Source organism: Hypanus sabinus, chromosome 11, assembly GCF_030144855.1.
Source record: "Hypanus sabinus isolate sHypSab1 chromosome 11, sHypSab1.hap1, whole genome shotgun sequence".
In the NCBI taxonomy this organism is placed as follows: Eukaryota; Metazoa; Chordata; class Chondrichthyes; order Myliobatiformes; family Dasyatidae; genus Hypanus; species Hypanus sabinus.
The window spans coordinates 50,328,153-50,345,473 of record NC_082716.1 but is presented as its reverse complement, the minus strand read 5'-3'; the positions used below and the strand labels follow the sequence as shown (position 1 = coordinate 50,345,473).

General features: G+C 41.8%; 1 protein-coding gene across 4 annotated transcripts in view; it reads left to right on the top strand.

The window, feature by feature from the left end:
• fggy (FGGY carbohydrate kinase domain containing) overlaps positions 1-17,321 on the top strand; it is a 302,066-nt gene that overhangs the window by 186,602 nt on the left and 98,143 nt on the right. For all 4 annotated transcript variants that reach the window (XM_059984315.1, XM_059984316.1, XM_059984313.1 and 1 more), the window contains one exon: positions 2,045-2,192. In XM_059984315.1, the coding sequence (XP_059840298.1) occupies positions 2,045-2,192 (148 nt within the window). The remainder of the gene's footprint in view (positions 1-2,044; positions 2,193-17,321) is intronic.

Here is a 17,321-nt window from a genome sequence, read left to right as displayed (position 1 = left end):
AAATGTTGTGTATAAATGTTGATTTGGTGACTTCAAATTTAATTTTCTTACAAAAAGAAGAATTAATTGAAGGATATACTATGAAGTATCACAATTTCCTTGACTTCAAATCACTTACATTTCAGAAGATGGCAGAAAATTTAGCATTTGTGCTTTTTTGCAAAATTGGCATAGAAATTGTTGTAAACTTTGGTATGATTTCTCAGTTATTTTAGATTTTGATTGAATAATCATACATATACTTGAAAGTCATAAAACAGCACGCAATACAAAAGAAGTCTTTCTGCAGTCATGTGAACAAAGGTATACAGTGAAAATTGGACTGCAATGAGACTTATCTTCAACTCTGAGATCCCTATAATAATAAACATTGATTTATTTGAATACTCTGTGCACCAGGATTTTGTACTCTTGGAAATGCAGTTAACAACAAATTTAACGCATTTGTTAACCAACATCTTAAAGTGTATTAGCCTGCAATAGCCTTCACAGTTACAAAACTTTTTAATACAATGTTCACAATTATTGTAGTTGATTATAAGTTGGATATTTTTATCTATTTTATTGAAGTATTTTCTCTCAGTTTATACCACATTCCACAAGATGAACTGTTTAATTTTTGTGTCAAGCAGGTCAGTAGACAGAACAACTGGTGAAGTAAGATATAAATTGGGTTGCCAGTCTTTTTATCTTTGTTTTCTTTCCTCCTGTCTGAATAAAGTTCTCTTTTAATCAATCCAGGTTACGACGTGCCTGTACCATGGTTATTAGTGTTGGGTGTAGGATGGTTGTTGGGTTGTTTGAAAAATGGAACATTCAACAAACTAACTTGTCAATTCATTGAGAGGGTAATAAGTATGAATAATCATTTCTAGAATAACTCCTTAAATGCAGCAAGAATTTTTGTCTGAAGCAGATATCATCTTAAATACTACAACTTCAAATAAATTTGAACATTTTAAAATAAACAGTAGGGAAGACACTTCACAGAGGACACACAGTGGATTCTGATTAATTGAGCCATCAGTTAAATGGGGAAGCCACTTATTTAGGACATTTCTTGGAGAACAAACATGAATTAAGAAAATATCTGGATTCCTTTTGTTTATTTGGGACACCGTGCCACTTAATTGGGACAGGCACTGTTGCCGAGCCATCAGTTGTGTGCACATGCGTGGCCGTTAGACACTACACAATGCTTAGAGTGAACAGATTTTAAATAGTGCCAGCTGCGTGTGTTTCTGTTCAAAAAGTAATGATATTTTTGTCACTGATAGCTGGAAAGAAATAAGCAGTAAGACAATTCAGAACTGATGTGCTCGCTGTGGTTTCAAGCATCCAGGCTTGGAGATGCCAGAGATGTCCAGGAGTGAAAATGAAACAATTTCACTACCTCAACATGTTAGAACTATGAAGAGTTTGAAGGTATCGAGACTCATCTTGAATGTTACAATGAAAATTAAGATTTGGAGGCTGCAATCACAAAAGCATTGTATGAAGGCAGTCTGTTATCTGAACTAGGTCTGTTCTGATTTTGTTCAATCAAACAAAAGGATGTAGCAGCATACACTGGATAAATTCCATCATCAATAACTATTAAGAACTAATGTGCGGTATTTTAGTACTGTAGTACTTCTGGTAATGTTCTAATTTGTTCTGTATTTCATTTAAATACATGATTTTTTATTAAGTTAAAGAATAGTTTGGTTTTCTTATATCTTTTCAACTATTTCCATGAAAAGTTGGCTATTTGGGTCAATATGTAGTGGTCTCAATGATGAATTAATGGGAACCCACTGTATTTCGTTCTTGTGCATATTTGCATTTGCATACATGCTTTAAATGTGCCTCACTGACTTTAGAGTGTAAACATGGGCTCTTACATTTTTTTTTCAATGTCAAATATAATCTCAATGTTAAAAAATCTCATATAATTTTATTCCCAAAATGACAGCAATTAAATGACCAGTTTTATTCTTGGCTTATTACTGAGCAATGTTATAGTTATAAATGGTTGATTTCAGAATGTTTTCTTTTCTTTTAGTGGGAAGAATGTCTATATGTACTTAAACTGTCACCTGGAGTCCATTAAAAAGTGCTCTGCTGTGGGCATGCTAACAGAAGATTTACATGTTTGGCCAGATTTCCATGGTAACAGATCTCCCTTAGCAGATCCTACCCTAAAGGGCATGGTAGGTATATTTCAGTGTTACAAAGACGCCTTTTACAGCTTTGGTTTGAAACAATGACAGAGTTTTCTGAAATATTGTATAAAATGTGTTTCTAACTGCCAATTTGATTGATTTTTGTTGACGTCATTTCTTTTTGCCAATGTGTGCTGACATATTTTATTTCATTAGCTGCCTTTTCCGATTTATTAGACGTAAGATTGCTGTCAGTTTCATTATTGTTTTCTGCTAATCCAGAATATCTGAGTTTTTTTTTACTTTTAATGTGGGGTTTTTTCTGAACAGCTAAGTGGGAGAGTAATAGTTGCCTTTTTCCTTAACAGCATTGAAGATGTAAGTTTTCAGAGAACAATGGGCGTGACAGGAATGTGATTAGATTTTTTGGTATTTGTCTTATTTATTTAGTATTTCTGTCAAAGGCCCTCTCATGTGTTTGGCCTATTGAGAAAAGCAAGGATGTACATGTTTGAATCACCTGTTGAATCATAGTCTCCTAACAAACAGCTGAATTCTAGCAGCTCAGGATTACTAAAACATAAGAAGAAATAGCAGCAGAAGTAGTCATAAGGCCTCTTGAGCCATTCTCTATTCAATAAAATCCAAACTAGTCTAACTTTATTACTTTCTGTGGCATGAAAGGACACCATGGACAAAAGCATGTCTCTCTTGTCCTTGACACCTTCAATGATTCTGCATTTAGAGATATCTGGAGTAGATCATTTGAAAGGTTCATGATCCTCTGTGTAAAAAAAATCTGTTTCATCTCCATCTTAATTGAACAACCAGTGCCCTTTGATCTAAACTATGCCTTCCATTTCTGGGTTCCTGCATCCAAGGAAATATCCCATCAGAATCTTATGTTTTAATAAGATTACCTCTCATTCTTAAATTTGCAGCTGAATATGGGTCTCACCTAGTAGCTGTAGTGCAATTGCTCAAGTTGAGTAAGATGTTCTCCTAAGGAGTTGTCTATTTGGTGGTCCTCAGATGACTGTAGATGTTAATAGACAATAGGTGCAGAAGTAGACCATTCGGCCCTTCGAGCCTGCACCGCCATTTTGAGATCATGGCTGATCATCTACTATCAGTGTCAGTCTGGGATCCATATATTCTGGCGCAGTGTGGACACGGGTAAGTGATGGCTGTGGTTAGTGGTTGGGTCATTCAGTTGTTCATTCTCTCCTTCCGCAGTTACTGCTTTTTCTCTGTGGCATAGCAGATGTTACTCTCGTGTAGCACAGCTCCCTCTCAGAGATTTCCTCCAGGTGCAGTGTCTTCCCAGTGTTTAGACTTAATGCTGTACTTCTTCAGGCTGATTTGGATGTTACTTTGAAGTGTTTCCTTTGCCCACCAGGGGTTTGCTAACCTTCCTTCAACTGGGAGTAAAGGCTCTGCTTAGGGCGACATGAGTTAAGCATCAGGATGACATGACCTATCCATTAGAGTTGGTGCTGCTTTATCGTGCTGGAGAGATGGTTCATGTTGGCCTCCTCTAGTACACTGGTGTTAGTGCTTTTGTCCTTCCAGCTGATCCTCAAAACCTTTTGTAAGGTTCTTTGGTAGTATTATTCCAGGGCTTTCAGGTGCATATTGCCGGTGGTCCATGATTCAGTTCCATACAATAATGTAGGAAGGACAACTGCTCTATTGACTAAAGTTTTGTTTGGACCTGTAAATCGCCATCTTCAAAGACTTATTTTCTTATTCTTGAAGAGACTCCACTAGCCATACTCAGATGGTGGTTGATCTCTTGAGTCATTTTCTATCTGTTTTTGAGGAGAGAATGCTGCCATGGTAGGGAAGGTGGTCTACATTTTCAGGGGCAATATCATCAACTTTTATGGAGGGATGGATAAATTGCTGGTTGGGCAGTGGCTGAGATAGGACCTGTGTCATTTTCATTTTCAAAACAAGACCCTACGCTCTATATTGCTTGGCAAAGACGTTCAGGATACACTGGATGTCTCCTTCAGAGCATGTTGCAATGGTGTTGTCATCTGCTTCATAATAGTGATGGTGCTGCCCTTGTTCTTGGCCTTGAGCTGGTTGAGGTTGAAATGCCTGTTGTTCATTCTATGCATGATTGAGACTCCCTGTGGTAGGTCTTGGCCAGTGAAGTGAAGGATAGGAGCAATAAAGATGGCAAATAGGATGGGTACAGTGATACAGCCCTATCTGACCTGTCTTCACAGTGAAGGGTCCTGATTCAGTGCCACCATTTCTGAGTACTGTGGCTGACATTGCCATCACTCAGTAGCTGCAGTATTCATAAGTTCTTGTCAGGACAGCCATATCTTAATAGGATACGCCAGAGAGCTTGACTGTCTACTGTATCAAATGCCTTTGTCAGATCTAAGAAAGCCAAGTACAAGGGTTGACTTTGTTCACGCCATTTTTCCTGTCATTGGCATTGCCATGCTGTGAAGGTTATGATCTGTGGCACCTGTAGCTGGACCCTGACCGTGATCTGCCAAGGATCGTGTGGTAGCTGCCCATGGTTCAGGGTCTCCAGTCTGCTTACCCTACTTGAGGAAGGGGCTGGAAAAGAAGTCCTAAAAATAACCTTCCTCAAAACCTCCTGACTGGATTACTGTACCCTGAGGGATCACCATATGTGGTCAGACAAAAAAGAAACCTTTTGGAGCCTGGAAAGTACAGACTAGGATAGATAGTGCAACCTGTGATCAACCATAAAGGAAAACAGTGATCATCGCCAGAGAACTGAGGAGATTAATTTAGGTACTCTTTCTGAAACCTGTCTGGCATACAAAGGGCAACTGAAGGAGGGAAAGGGTGCTTACATGTTCTTGGGGAAAGCCTACGAGCCCAGGATCCATGGTGTTATGCCTCACGTAATTAACCACCTCAAAAACTAATCCTTTATTCCCAGGAGTCAACTGATGAACTTTGAGCTTCCTCCAAAGTAAATATAAGAAAGCCTAAACTGTAGACAGGATTCCCAGTATCATCTCGTCAATGTGAACATGCTCTTCTACATGTATTCTCCACCAACTTTGCAATGAAGGCCAACATTTCAAATTCTTTTCAAATTATTTGCTGTGCTGCGTGTTAGCCTTCTGTGTTTTGTGTGCAAGTAAATTCAGATCCTTTTGTACTGCGTTCTGATTTTCTGTTCTTCCTACCAAACTGGATAATCTCTCACTTCTCCCCATTATATTCCCTGTAGCAAACTTTACCTCCATGCCTACCCTTTTGCACCCTTCTTGCATTCCTATCAGTAAATCTCAGCACTTTAAACAATGTCATTGGTATAAATTGTAAATAGCTGAGGCTCCATCTTTGATCTCTCAGGCACCATATTGGTAAAGTTTGCTGTCTGAAAATAGTTCATTTGTTTCAACTCATTTTTTTTTCTTGATTAGCTAGTTCAGCCATGTTAATATATTACTCCCAGTGCCATTATATTTTATGTGACAGATCAATATATGTTTTTCGGTGCTTCAAATGCACTGAATCAGAATCAGGTATAAAATCACTAGATATGTTGTGAAATTTGTTGTTTTGCAGCAGCAGTACATTGCAATACATAATAATTAAAAACTATAGATTACAATAAGTATATATAAAAAAGAAAATTGCATTAAAGAAGTTGTAACGTTCTCCTTCGGGTGTAACGAAACGCCGAATTTAACGTCCGGATAAACCACAGCCAATGCAAACCAGATCGCAGTAAGATTAACCATTTACTGTTCACTCTTCACATTAACATATGGTGAAAACTGTTGATAAAACAATACAAGATTGATACAGTATTTGTTCCTTCCTTAATATCACATTTCAAGTGTAAATACTTGCAAAGGTGACTATAACTACATTACACTAAGGTGCAGTATACAGGGAGAGTTTACCTGCTCCATTGACTACTTTAAATACACTTCCATGCAAACTATCCGCGACTCTTTAACTAACGAAAGCATAAACATTATCTACCGTCGTTACCTCTAACAGGATCAGCATTAACATCTTAGTTCAATATATCGATTATCTATTAACTTACAGCGTTGCTCTCACTGTGATTTCTCATGCCTGCAAAACTGCTTCTGCTCAGGTGAGCCTCGTGGAAAGCCCCCACCCTCGCGCTAATTTCAAACCGGTGTTTTCCCACAAGACGCGGCGAAACCGGATGTGACGTCATCACATGCCGATATATTTTACATGCAATGAATATACTTTAAACACTTCTAATTCTAACTAGAAAATACTATTGAATGAATCACTAAGCGAAAATATTATAAACTAAATAACTGTCGTAAAGACAGCACACTCCCCGCTTGACCTTCGTAAGGTCACAATGAGCAGAGTACAAAACTTAGTCTCTTAATCAGTCATTGGGTAGAAGTAGAATAACTTCTGTAACTGGCCCTTGGTAAATTTTCACATCGCCTTGGTCGGTAGTCTTCAATTCGATCTTCCTGACATGTCCATCCCCGATAGGGAATGTAGCAGTGATTCTGGCCGTTGGCCAGCTGTTGCGAGCGACTTGCTTGTCCCTGAGCAGGACTAAGTCTCCAACTTGAAGATTCCTGCGGGGTTCTGTCCACTTTCGTCTCTGTTGCAACGAGGGTAGATATTTCTGTCTCCAGCGGGACCAGAACTGATTTGCCAGAGCCTGGACTTGTCTCCATTGCTTTGTGTACAAATCCTTGTCTGAGAAGTCTCCTGGTGGAGGAGGTGCTCCTGCCTTCTGCGTAAGGAGCGTTGATGGCGAAAGTATAAAGGGGTTTTCTGGGTCAGAAGACACAGGTAGGAATGATTGTGCGTTTATAATGGCTGTGACCTCTGCCATTAGGGTGCACAGTACCTCGTGGGCCAATCGGGTGCGTTGCTGTATCTCAGGTTTCCTTTTCCAGGTTTTCCGTAAGGACGTGAACCGTTTGACTGCCTGCTCTTTGTTATCTGGTGAGCGCTGGCGTGGTTCTCTGATTGGCAATGGGGCAACCCCATTATTTGCTTCATCTCTGAAGACCTTGGTGTCTTTGATTTTTAAAGAAATGGTATCTTGAGCTGATTGTGCAAGTTTGTTGTCATACTTCGTTAGAGCGAAGACTGACTGGCCCAGCGACTCGTCGCTTGCCTCGCGCTTGTTAACGCCTTGTTGTGCTTCCTTGATGCACGGGACACTCGGGCAGGGTTGAAAGATTGAATGGCGGCCACTCTCTAGCACATTGGTCTTGAGTGTGTTAACCATCGGTTTGTGTACGTCACCGAGACACACCTCTCCTATCACCACCCAGCCCAGATCCAGACGTTGCGCGAAGGGGGCGTTGAGTGGTCCATTGATCTGCTGCCTAACCTTGTGTACCTGGATAACATCTCTTCCTAATAGCAGGAGTATTTCCGCTTTCGGATCCAGTTCTGGGATGTGTTTGGCGATGTGGTGGAGATGCGGCTGGTGTAGCACCGCACTTGGTGTCGGGATCCCAGCGCGGTTATTCATGATTTCATTGCACTCTAAGAGCGGAGGGAGACAGATGACGACTTTACCATCCAGGGACTCGATCTGGATGCCTTCTGCCTTCCTTCCTTGGGTTTCCATGTTGCCTGAGCAAGTTTTGAGGTAGTATGGGAACCGCTCACTCTCAATGTTGAACAATTTAAAGAACTCTGGACTGACTAGTGAACGATTGCTCTGATCATCCAGAATCACATAGGCTTTGATGGCCTTGTCTTTGGCTCCTTTAGGGTACACCTTAGTGAGGCAGATCTTGGAACAAGAACGACTTGACTGAGCTTGACCGCAAACTTCTGTACAGTTCGTGCTGACAGCTATTGACCTAGAGTGAGCCTCTCCCTCCCCGCCGTCCTGTTGTGGGGGTGAAGGAGCGCTCTCGGTTTGTGGTGACAGGTCGGGATGCATGGCCTCGACGTGATCTGGGCTGCCACATTCCGGACACTTCACGGCGATCGTACACTCTCTGGCGAGGTGAGAGGTTGAGGAACAGCATCTAAAACATATTCTTTTCTCCTTGAGAAGAGCCGTCCTCTCTTCAAGGGGTTTTTCCCTAAACATTCTGCATGCTTTCAGGGGGTGAGGTTTGTTATGCAATGGACAATACTTGCCAGGGTCGTTGTTAGTTGTAAGGGCTTCGGTCTTGAGCACTGACACGGGTTTATCAATGTTGAAAACATTCGAAACGGATCTGCCTGGCTTGGTGTAAATCGAACTGCTTCCTGGACCTACAAGGCTAGGGTCGTTTCGCCTCTTCGCCTCCTTGCACACAAACCTAGTGAGGTGCTTAAAGGGAGGAAATCGACCATCGTGGTCTTCCTTGTACTCTGAGGCAACAGTCAGCCACTTGTCCTGCAGCCCAAATGGAAGTTTGTCCACAATTGGTCTAATCCCGGATGGAGTATCTAGGAATACTAGACCAGCTGAATAGCCATCTTCTTTGGCGCCTTGGATCTCCATGAGTAAATCTCCGAATTCTCTTAACTTAAAGTGATCTTTGGCTGACACCTTAGGAAAGTTTTCCAGACGTCGATATAGCGCCGCTTCAATAATGTCGGGGGCCCCATATCTCTCCCAAAGTCTCTCCCACGCTTCGCTTAAGGCTAGCTCAGGTTTGTTGATGTACACTGAACGCATGCGTCTCACCTGGTCGCGTGATTCTTTCCCCAGCCATTTCGCCATAAGGTCCAACCTTTGGGTTGCACTGAGCTGGATCCCGTCAATCACGTTGGTGAATGTGGAGAGCCAAGCACGGTAATTTTCGGGTTTATCGTCAAACTGGTACAGTCCCGAAGTGACGAGATCCCGTCGTGCTAAATACTGCAGCATGGGATCGGCTGCAAGCGGCATGCGGGCTGGAGAAGTACGTTGACGCCTATATGACTGAGAACGCACGTTTCTCATGGAATTTGCCATCCTGGATTCAACCTCCGCGTCTCTTCGCATCGAACTTTGTAACTTTGGTGTCAAAGTATATCGGTTGTCAGCTCTTTCATTCTTGACTTCATCGCGGGGCCGCGAGGGTAAATTCTCTTCCTCGTAGCTGGGGAAGTTATCGAATAGGTATGGAGAGGGGAGACGGGCCTGCCTGTCTGCTTGATATTGTACATAGTCGCTCGTGCGTTCCAGTCTGGTCCTTTCTAAAGCAGAACTTGTTTCGGTCAGATCACGCGACCCTTCAGCTTCTTCTATGTACTCTGCTTCCACCATGGCAGCTTCTCCTTCTCTTTCTAGCTGCAGCACATGCAACTCTGTCGATATTTTTGTCATTTCCAACTGGGTTTCGGCTTCTCTGGCAGCCTCTTCTCTTTGTCTGGCAGCCTCTTCGGCTTCTCTGGCGGCCCTTTCTTTCTGGATTTCGGCTTCTCTGGCAGCCTCTTCTCTTTGTCTGGCGGCCCTTTCTTTCTGGATTTCGGCTTCTCTGGCAGCCTCTTCTCTTTGTCTGGCGGCCCTTTCGGCTTCTCTGGCGGCCTTTTCTTTCCGGATTTCGACTTCTCTGGTGGCCTGTTTCATTTTCAAAACTGCTTCTTGTTTGGCGTAATGCAGTCGCATCTTGGCGGCTTCTGCCTTGGCTCTTGCCTGTGTGGACTTACTTGATGTTGTTCTACTGCCCTTGTTGCTGGGCGCCATCGACTTGATCCCGGATCGAGCTGACATTGCAGCACTTGGAACACCTGATAACGCCCGGGTGGGCTTACTTGATGTCGGTTTACTGCCCCTGTCGCTGGGCGGCGTCGACTTGATGCTGGATTGAGCTGACATTGCAGCACTTGAAACACCTGATAATGCCGCTTTTTCACTGTAACGTTCTCCTTCGGGTGTAACGAAACGCCGAATTTAACGTCCGGATAAACCACAGCCAATGCAAACCAGATCGCAGTAAGATTAACCATTTACTGTTCACTCTTCACATTAACATATGGTGAAAACTGTTGATAAAACAATACAAGATTGATACAGTATTTGTTCCTTCCTTAATATCACATTTCAAGTGTAAATACTTGCAAAGGTGACTATAACTACATTACACTAAGGTGCAGTATACAGGGAGAGTTTACCTGCTCCATTGACTACTTTAAATACACTTCCATGCAAACTATCCGCGACTCTTTAACTAACGAAAGCATAAACATTATCTACCGTCGTTACCTCTAACAGGATCAGCATTAACATCTTAGTTCAATATATCGATTATCTATTAACTTACAGCGTTGCTCTCACTGTGATTTCTCATGCCTGCAAAACTGCTTCTGCTCAGGTGAGCCTCGTGGAAAGCCCCCACCCTCGCGCTAATTTCAAACCGGTGTTTTCCCACAAGACGCGGCGAAACCGGATGTGACGTCATCACATGCCGATATATTTTACATGCAATGAATATACTTTAAACACTTCTAATTCTAACTAGAAAATACTATTGAATGAATCACTAAGCGAAAATATTATAAACTAAATAACTGTCGTAAAGACAGCACAGAAGTAGTACAAAAAAGAAGGAAGTTGAGGTAGTGTTCATTGTCTATTCAGAGATCTGATGACAGAAGGGAAGAAGCTATTCCTGGACATTGAGTGTGTGTCTTCAGACTTCTGTATCTCCTCCCTGATGATAAGAGGGCATGTCCTGGGTGATGGGGGTTCTAAATTATGGATGCCACCTTTTTGAGGCATCGCTTTTGATGATGTCTTGGACGCTAGTAGACTTGTTCCCATGGTGGTATTGGCTGAGTTTACAACTTTCAACAGCTTTTTCTGATCCTCTGCAGCGTCCTTACCCCCCCCCCCCCGCCCACATATCAGATGGTGATGTAACCAGTTAGAATGTTCTCCATGATACATCTGTAGAAATTTTTGAGTGTATTTGGTGACCAAGTTCTCCTCAAATGCCTGATGAAGTATAGCCATTATTGTGTCTTCTTTGTAATTGCATCAATATGTTGGGGCTAAGATAGATCTTCAGAGATACTGATATCCAGGAACGTGAAACTGTTCACCCTTTCCTCTGCTGATTTCTTGATGAGGACTGGTGTGTTCCCTCAACTTCCTCTTCCTGCAGGCCACAATCAATTCCTTGGTATTACTGATGTTGAGTACAAGATTGTTGTTATGACACCACTCAACCAACACACTCACTCTCTCTCACTCTCTCTCAATACAATACCTGCACCCATTGACTCTGTGTCGGCATGGCTCTTATACTACGAGAGACAATTATCAACACTCCCAACCCTATTCAATGGAGAAACTCACCAACAGTTTCTCCAGTTCTGCTATGGTTCTTGGCCTGGAGTGAAGCAGGGTGGTCCCTCAGGGATTGCAAAAAAAAAAGAAAGGGTCCAGCACACGTGGCACCCTTTATAGTGCAGCAAGGCCAGAGAGTCCCACCCAGGTAATTCGCAGGAAGGCCAATGGCTCGGTGCCAGCAGAGTTAAGCTGATTACAAAGGCCAATACAAGGCTAATTAAAGGGGCCAGTAGTAAAGTGTGCATTGATGGGCAAAGAGGGGTCAAACCTTGATTGGCAGGTGGTGTGCCTTCCGACCAGCTAATGGGCAATGTTGTCACATGACAGTCACAACCCCTCCAATACAGTAGATCATACCTGGACTTTTATATAGTTCTGGATTATTGGTCCTGAATGCCACAGATCTAGCCCTCAGCAAACTACACGTATCCTGGTTCATCCATGGCATTTGATTTGGTAATGCCTGGTATATTCTCAAAGGCACACACTCACCCACACAGGTCTTGATGAAGTCGGTGACAACTGTGACATATTCATTCAGACTTGAAGGTGGATCCTTAAATATTGTCCAGTCCACTGACTCAATGCAGCCCGATATGTGGTCTTTTGCCTCCCTTGACTATACCTTCTTGGTCCTCACCTGTACACCTCCAAAGTGCGGGCATGGGATGGCACAGTAAATGTTCTTGATGGTGATATAACAATGGCCAAGTGTGGCACCTCTGATTCCACAGGTACAAAGTACAAAGTAAAATTTACTAACAAGAGTATATACAACATATGTCATCACATGCAACCCTGAGTTTTTTTTTCTGTGGGCATACTTAACAAATCTATTGAACAGTAACTGTAAACAGGATCTGTAAACTAAGCGTCAGGAGCTGTAAACAAAACAAGCTGCGCAAATGCAGATATAAATAAATAGCAATAAATAAATAAAATGATAACAACATAAAAGAGTCCTTAAATGAGTGTAGTTATCCCCTTTTGTTCTACAGCCTGATAGCTGAGGAGTAGTAACTGTTCTTGAACTGGTGGTGCGAGTCCTGAGGCACTTGTATCTTCTACCTGATGGCAGCAGTGAGAAAACAGCATGGCCTGGGTTGTGAGGATCTTTAACAATGGATGCTGCTTTTCTGCAGCAACGTTTCACGTGGATGTGTTCCATGGTTGGAGGGGGGGGAGGGGTTTACCTGTGATGTACTGGGCTGAATCCACTACCTTTTGTAGGATTTTCTGCTCACAAGGCATTGGTGTTCCCATACCAGGCCATAATGCAGTCAGTCAGCACACTTTACACCACATCTGTAGAAGTTTGCCAAGTTTTTTGATGATATGCCATATCTCCGCAGTCCTAAGGAAGAAGAGGTGGTGTCATGCTTTCTTCATAATTATATTTACATGATGGGTCCAGGACAGGTCCTCTGAGATAGTGACAACCAGGAATTTAATGTTACTGACCCTCTCCACCTCTGATCCTACGATGTTTACTAGCTCATGGACCTCTGGTTTCCCTCTCCTGAAGTCTACTATCAGTTCTTTGGTCTTATTGACACTGAATGAGAGGTTGTTGATATTACACGACTCAGCTAAATTTTCAATCTCTCTCCTATATGCTGATACTGTCCACAACAGTGGTGTCATCAGCAATCTTGCATATGTTGTTGAAGCTGTACTTAGCCACACAGTTATAGGTAGAGCAGGGGCCTAAGGAAACATCCCTGTGGTGCTCCTGTGCTGATGGAGATTGTGGATAGATATTTTTGCCGATCTGAACTGACTGGGGTCGATCAGCGAGAAAATCCAGGATCCATTTGCACAAGGGAGTATTGAGGCCCAGGTCTTGGCTTTTACTGATTAGTTTTGAGGGGGTGATACTGTAATCAATAAAGAGCATCCTGATGTATGCATCTTTGCTGTCCAGATGTTCTAGGGTTCTATGAAGAGCAAAGAGCTGATGAGAGTGCATCTATTGTAAACTTGTTGCTTTCAGTAAGCGAACTGGAGTGGATTCAAGTTGTCACTCAGACAGGAACTGATGTGGTTCAACATCAGTCTCACTTACATCACTGTGATGTAAGTGCCACTGGGCAATAGTCATTTAGACAATTTACCACACTCTTCTTGGGCACCGATATGTTGGTGGTAGTTGCTTGGAGACTTCTTCAAGCTGGCCTGATGGAAATCTTGAGCAATAACAGGGAAAGTATCATTTTGCACAGCTTTGTGCCTGCTTGTTACATTGCTCAGCTCCTCCAGTCCTTACCTGACATTGGCCTGAGGTTGGTGATAGCTGATAAAATGGATGGTGTTTGGTTACTGGATTTTCCAAGTCGGATGACCAGGACTGAGATGGAACCACGGTGAGTTCATCCGAAAGCATACCCTGACTCCTCTGCCTTTAAAAGACCATGCTGTCTTGTCTTTGCAGAGAATGGTGAAACCATTGAGTTGCAGTGCTGCGTCTGAAATGGCAGGCAATAGCTGTTTCTGTGAAGCAGACAACACAGCAGTCCCTGATATCCTTCTGGTTCAGCAATCTTGCTCTGAAAATCTTCAGTTCTATTTTTCAGAGACTGTACATTCACTAGGAGGAGTGGAAGTGGAAGTCTAAGGCCTCTGATACTTCAATTGTACCTGTAGACTGGCACGGTGTCCCCACTTCCAGTTTTTCAAAGGGGAACTGCACTCACGGCCTATCAATTTTGATAGATTTTTTAGAACTTCTGAAACAATGTTGCTTACTGAACTACCAACGGCTGTGAATGTGGATTTCACTGTATGGACTCGTTCTCCTTCATCCATCTTGCTCTTTGCATTCTCAAAGTATTTTGCATCGCAAAGACCTATTGATGCTGCTTGATTGTATGAAAATTTTCTAAGTATTCTGCCATTTTCTTCTCTATGTCCTGCTGATTTTTCCAATGACAGATGTCAGACTCGTAGACCAAAATTAGAAAAATGAAACCCCTTCCTGGTTACCAATGCTTGATTTAAATCCCCCCCCCCCATCTAACAGATTGAATTTAAGACAGGAAGATTAGAAGAGAATAAACAAATTATGTATTTTAAAAGTGTGGTGGGGTGGTGCTATGTATCTACCAAAGGAGGTGTAAGGTTCATCTTCCCTCTGCTAGCCTGCAGTCACCCTTGGACAAGGTGTAAGCACCTGCTTAACCCCACCCCCACCCCAATCAGGGTCACATGAAGCCATAGGAGCGTGTGGTGAATAGTCATATGAGTAGCTGGTGCATATCACTAGTTACGTGACCACTGTTGCCAGGCAGACAGTCTCTGAATGGATGATGTAAAGACATTGCCCAGAAGAAGGCAATGGCAAACTACTTCTGTAGAAAAACTTGCCAAGAGCAATCATGATCATGGAAAGACCATGATCACCCATGTGTTCTGACACAACACATAATGAACGAATATTTTAAATAGCTGATGTGGATGGGGGGGTTCTTGTCAATTCTCTCCCCGCGCCATCCCAGTTGTGTCTCTATTATGATTAGGTATTCATTTAATTCAATGGCAAGTTTCCCACAAATACATGTTATAGTTAATCGTGTTTGTCTTTTGATTGAGAGTGTTTCCAGCAGCTAAATCACCATAACTGCTGCTATTTGATGTGTACAAAAATTTGTAATTACCAAAACAGATGAATTTTAGTAATATGACAACAGTTGGACAGTAGTATCAAAATCTAAACAGGGGTAACTTCAGCAAGGATAACAATATCCACTGTTTGCTTCTAAAAAACAGAATGCTAAGTTTTTTAAAAAATCACTTATTCACATTAAACTTAAATGAGTTTCTTCAAGACAGAGATTTTGATTACTTAATGAGAGGTGTTTAGTCTTGTGGAACAGGAAAATAAATGCGCATTCCAGAAATCTCCCTGGAGGTTTCGAGATACCATTTTACAAAACTCTAATAATGCAACAATTTTGAAATCACATACCTGCTCACCAGGTGTGGTTTGCCATGCTCCATTTCAACTCACCAGGGTGCTGGTTCCCTGGTCGAATTTAACCCACTAGGAAATAGTTTGTTCACAAATATTAATGATTTGTTGAAGAATGTAGGCATGATTGGGATGGTTGTAAACGACACCAAAATTGCTGATATGGTGGACAATAACAAAAGTTGCCTCAAGTTACAACAGGATTATAGATCAACTGGAAATATGGGAAGGGAATCCGCATAGATAACTTCTTCTTAACTCTTAATAATTAAGTCTTTGTCTGTTCATGTATAGCATTTTGTAAAATTCTATTGTTTTTTTCCTGTAAATGCTTGAAAGAAAATGAATCTCAGGGTAGTGTATGGAAACATATGTGTATCATACAGTAACTATATTATATATATGATTACTTTAAACTTTGATATGGAATTTAACTTGGACAACTGTGAAATGATGTACCCCAAGGTTATGAAACAAGTAGCTGGAGAGTGGAGGCATAAGTAGTGATAGTCCAAGATATTTTGTATTGTGGGATAGTTCTGGAAGACCGGAAAATCACAAATGTCACCCCACCTCCACATAGAAGGGAGGGAGGCAAAAGATAGGAAATTATAAGCCAATTAGCCTGTCTTTAATGATTGGTACAATGTTACAGTCCATTTTTAAGGATGAGGTTTCAGGGTACCTGGAGCTACTTCGGGATACTTGATAAAATAAGCCAAAGTCAACATGCTTGAGAGGAAATCTTGCCTAACAAATCTGTTGGAATTATTTGAGGAAGTAACAGGCAGGATAGACATAGGAGGGGTAGTGGATGTTATTTATCTGGATTTTCAGAAGGCCTTTGACAAGGCACTGCACATTAGGCTGCTAAACAAGATAGGAACCCATAGTATTATAGTGAAGGTACTAACATGAATAGAAAATTGACTGGTAGAAGGTAAAGAGTGGGAATAAAGGAGGCATTTTCTGGTTGGCTGCTGATGACTAGTGGTGTTCTGCAGGGGTCAATGTTGGGTCAGCTATTTTTCATATTATTTATTAATGATAGAATTCATAGCTTTTTGGCCAGGTTAGTGGATGATACAGGAAAAGTTGGAGGGGCAGGTGTGTTGAAGAAGCAGAGAATCTGCAGAAGGACTTGGACAGATTAGAAAAATGGGCAAAGAAGTGACAGATGGAACACATTGTAGGGAAATATATGGTCATGCACTTTGGTCGAAGGAATAGAAGCGTAACTGCTATCTAAAAGGAGAGTGAATTCAGAAATCAGAGGTGCACGTGCCACTGGTATTACTGGTGCAGGATTCCTTAAAGGTTGAGTTAGTATTAAGGAAATCAAATGCAATGTTAGCATTTGTATCAAGAGGTCTAGAATATCAAAACAAGAATGTAATTCTAAGACTTTATCAGGCATTACTCAGATCATATATGGTATATGGTGTGCAATTTTGGGCCCCATATCTAAGAACAAATGTACTGGTATTGGAGAGGTTACAGAAAAGGTTTACAAGAATTATCCTAGGAATGCAAGGGTTAATGTTTGAAGAGCATTTGATGGCTCTGGCATGTACTTGCTGGAGTTTAGAATAATGAGGGTGGATCTCATTGAAGCCTGCATTATGTGAACATGGAGAGGATGTTTCCAATATTACGAAAGTCTAGGACCTGGGGTCACAGACTCAGAATAGAGAGACATCTGTTTTGAACCCAAATGTGGAGGAACTTCTTGAGACCAGAGGATGGTGAATTTGTAAAATTCATTACCATGGGTTGCTGTGGAGGCCAAATGATTGGGTATATTTAAAATGGAAGTTGATAGGTTCTTGATGAATAAGAGTATCCAAGGTTACAGAAGAAGGCAAGAGAGTGTTGATAGGAAAAATAAATCAGCCACAATCAAATAGCAGAGCAGACTTGTTGGATCAAATGGCCTAATTCTGCTCCTATGTCTTGT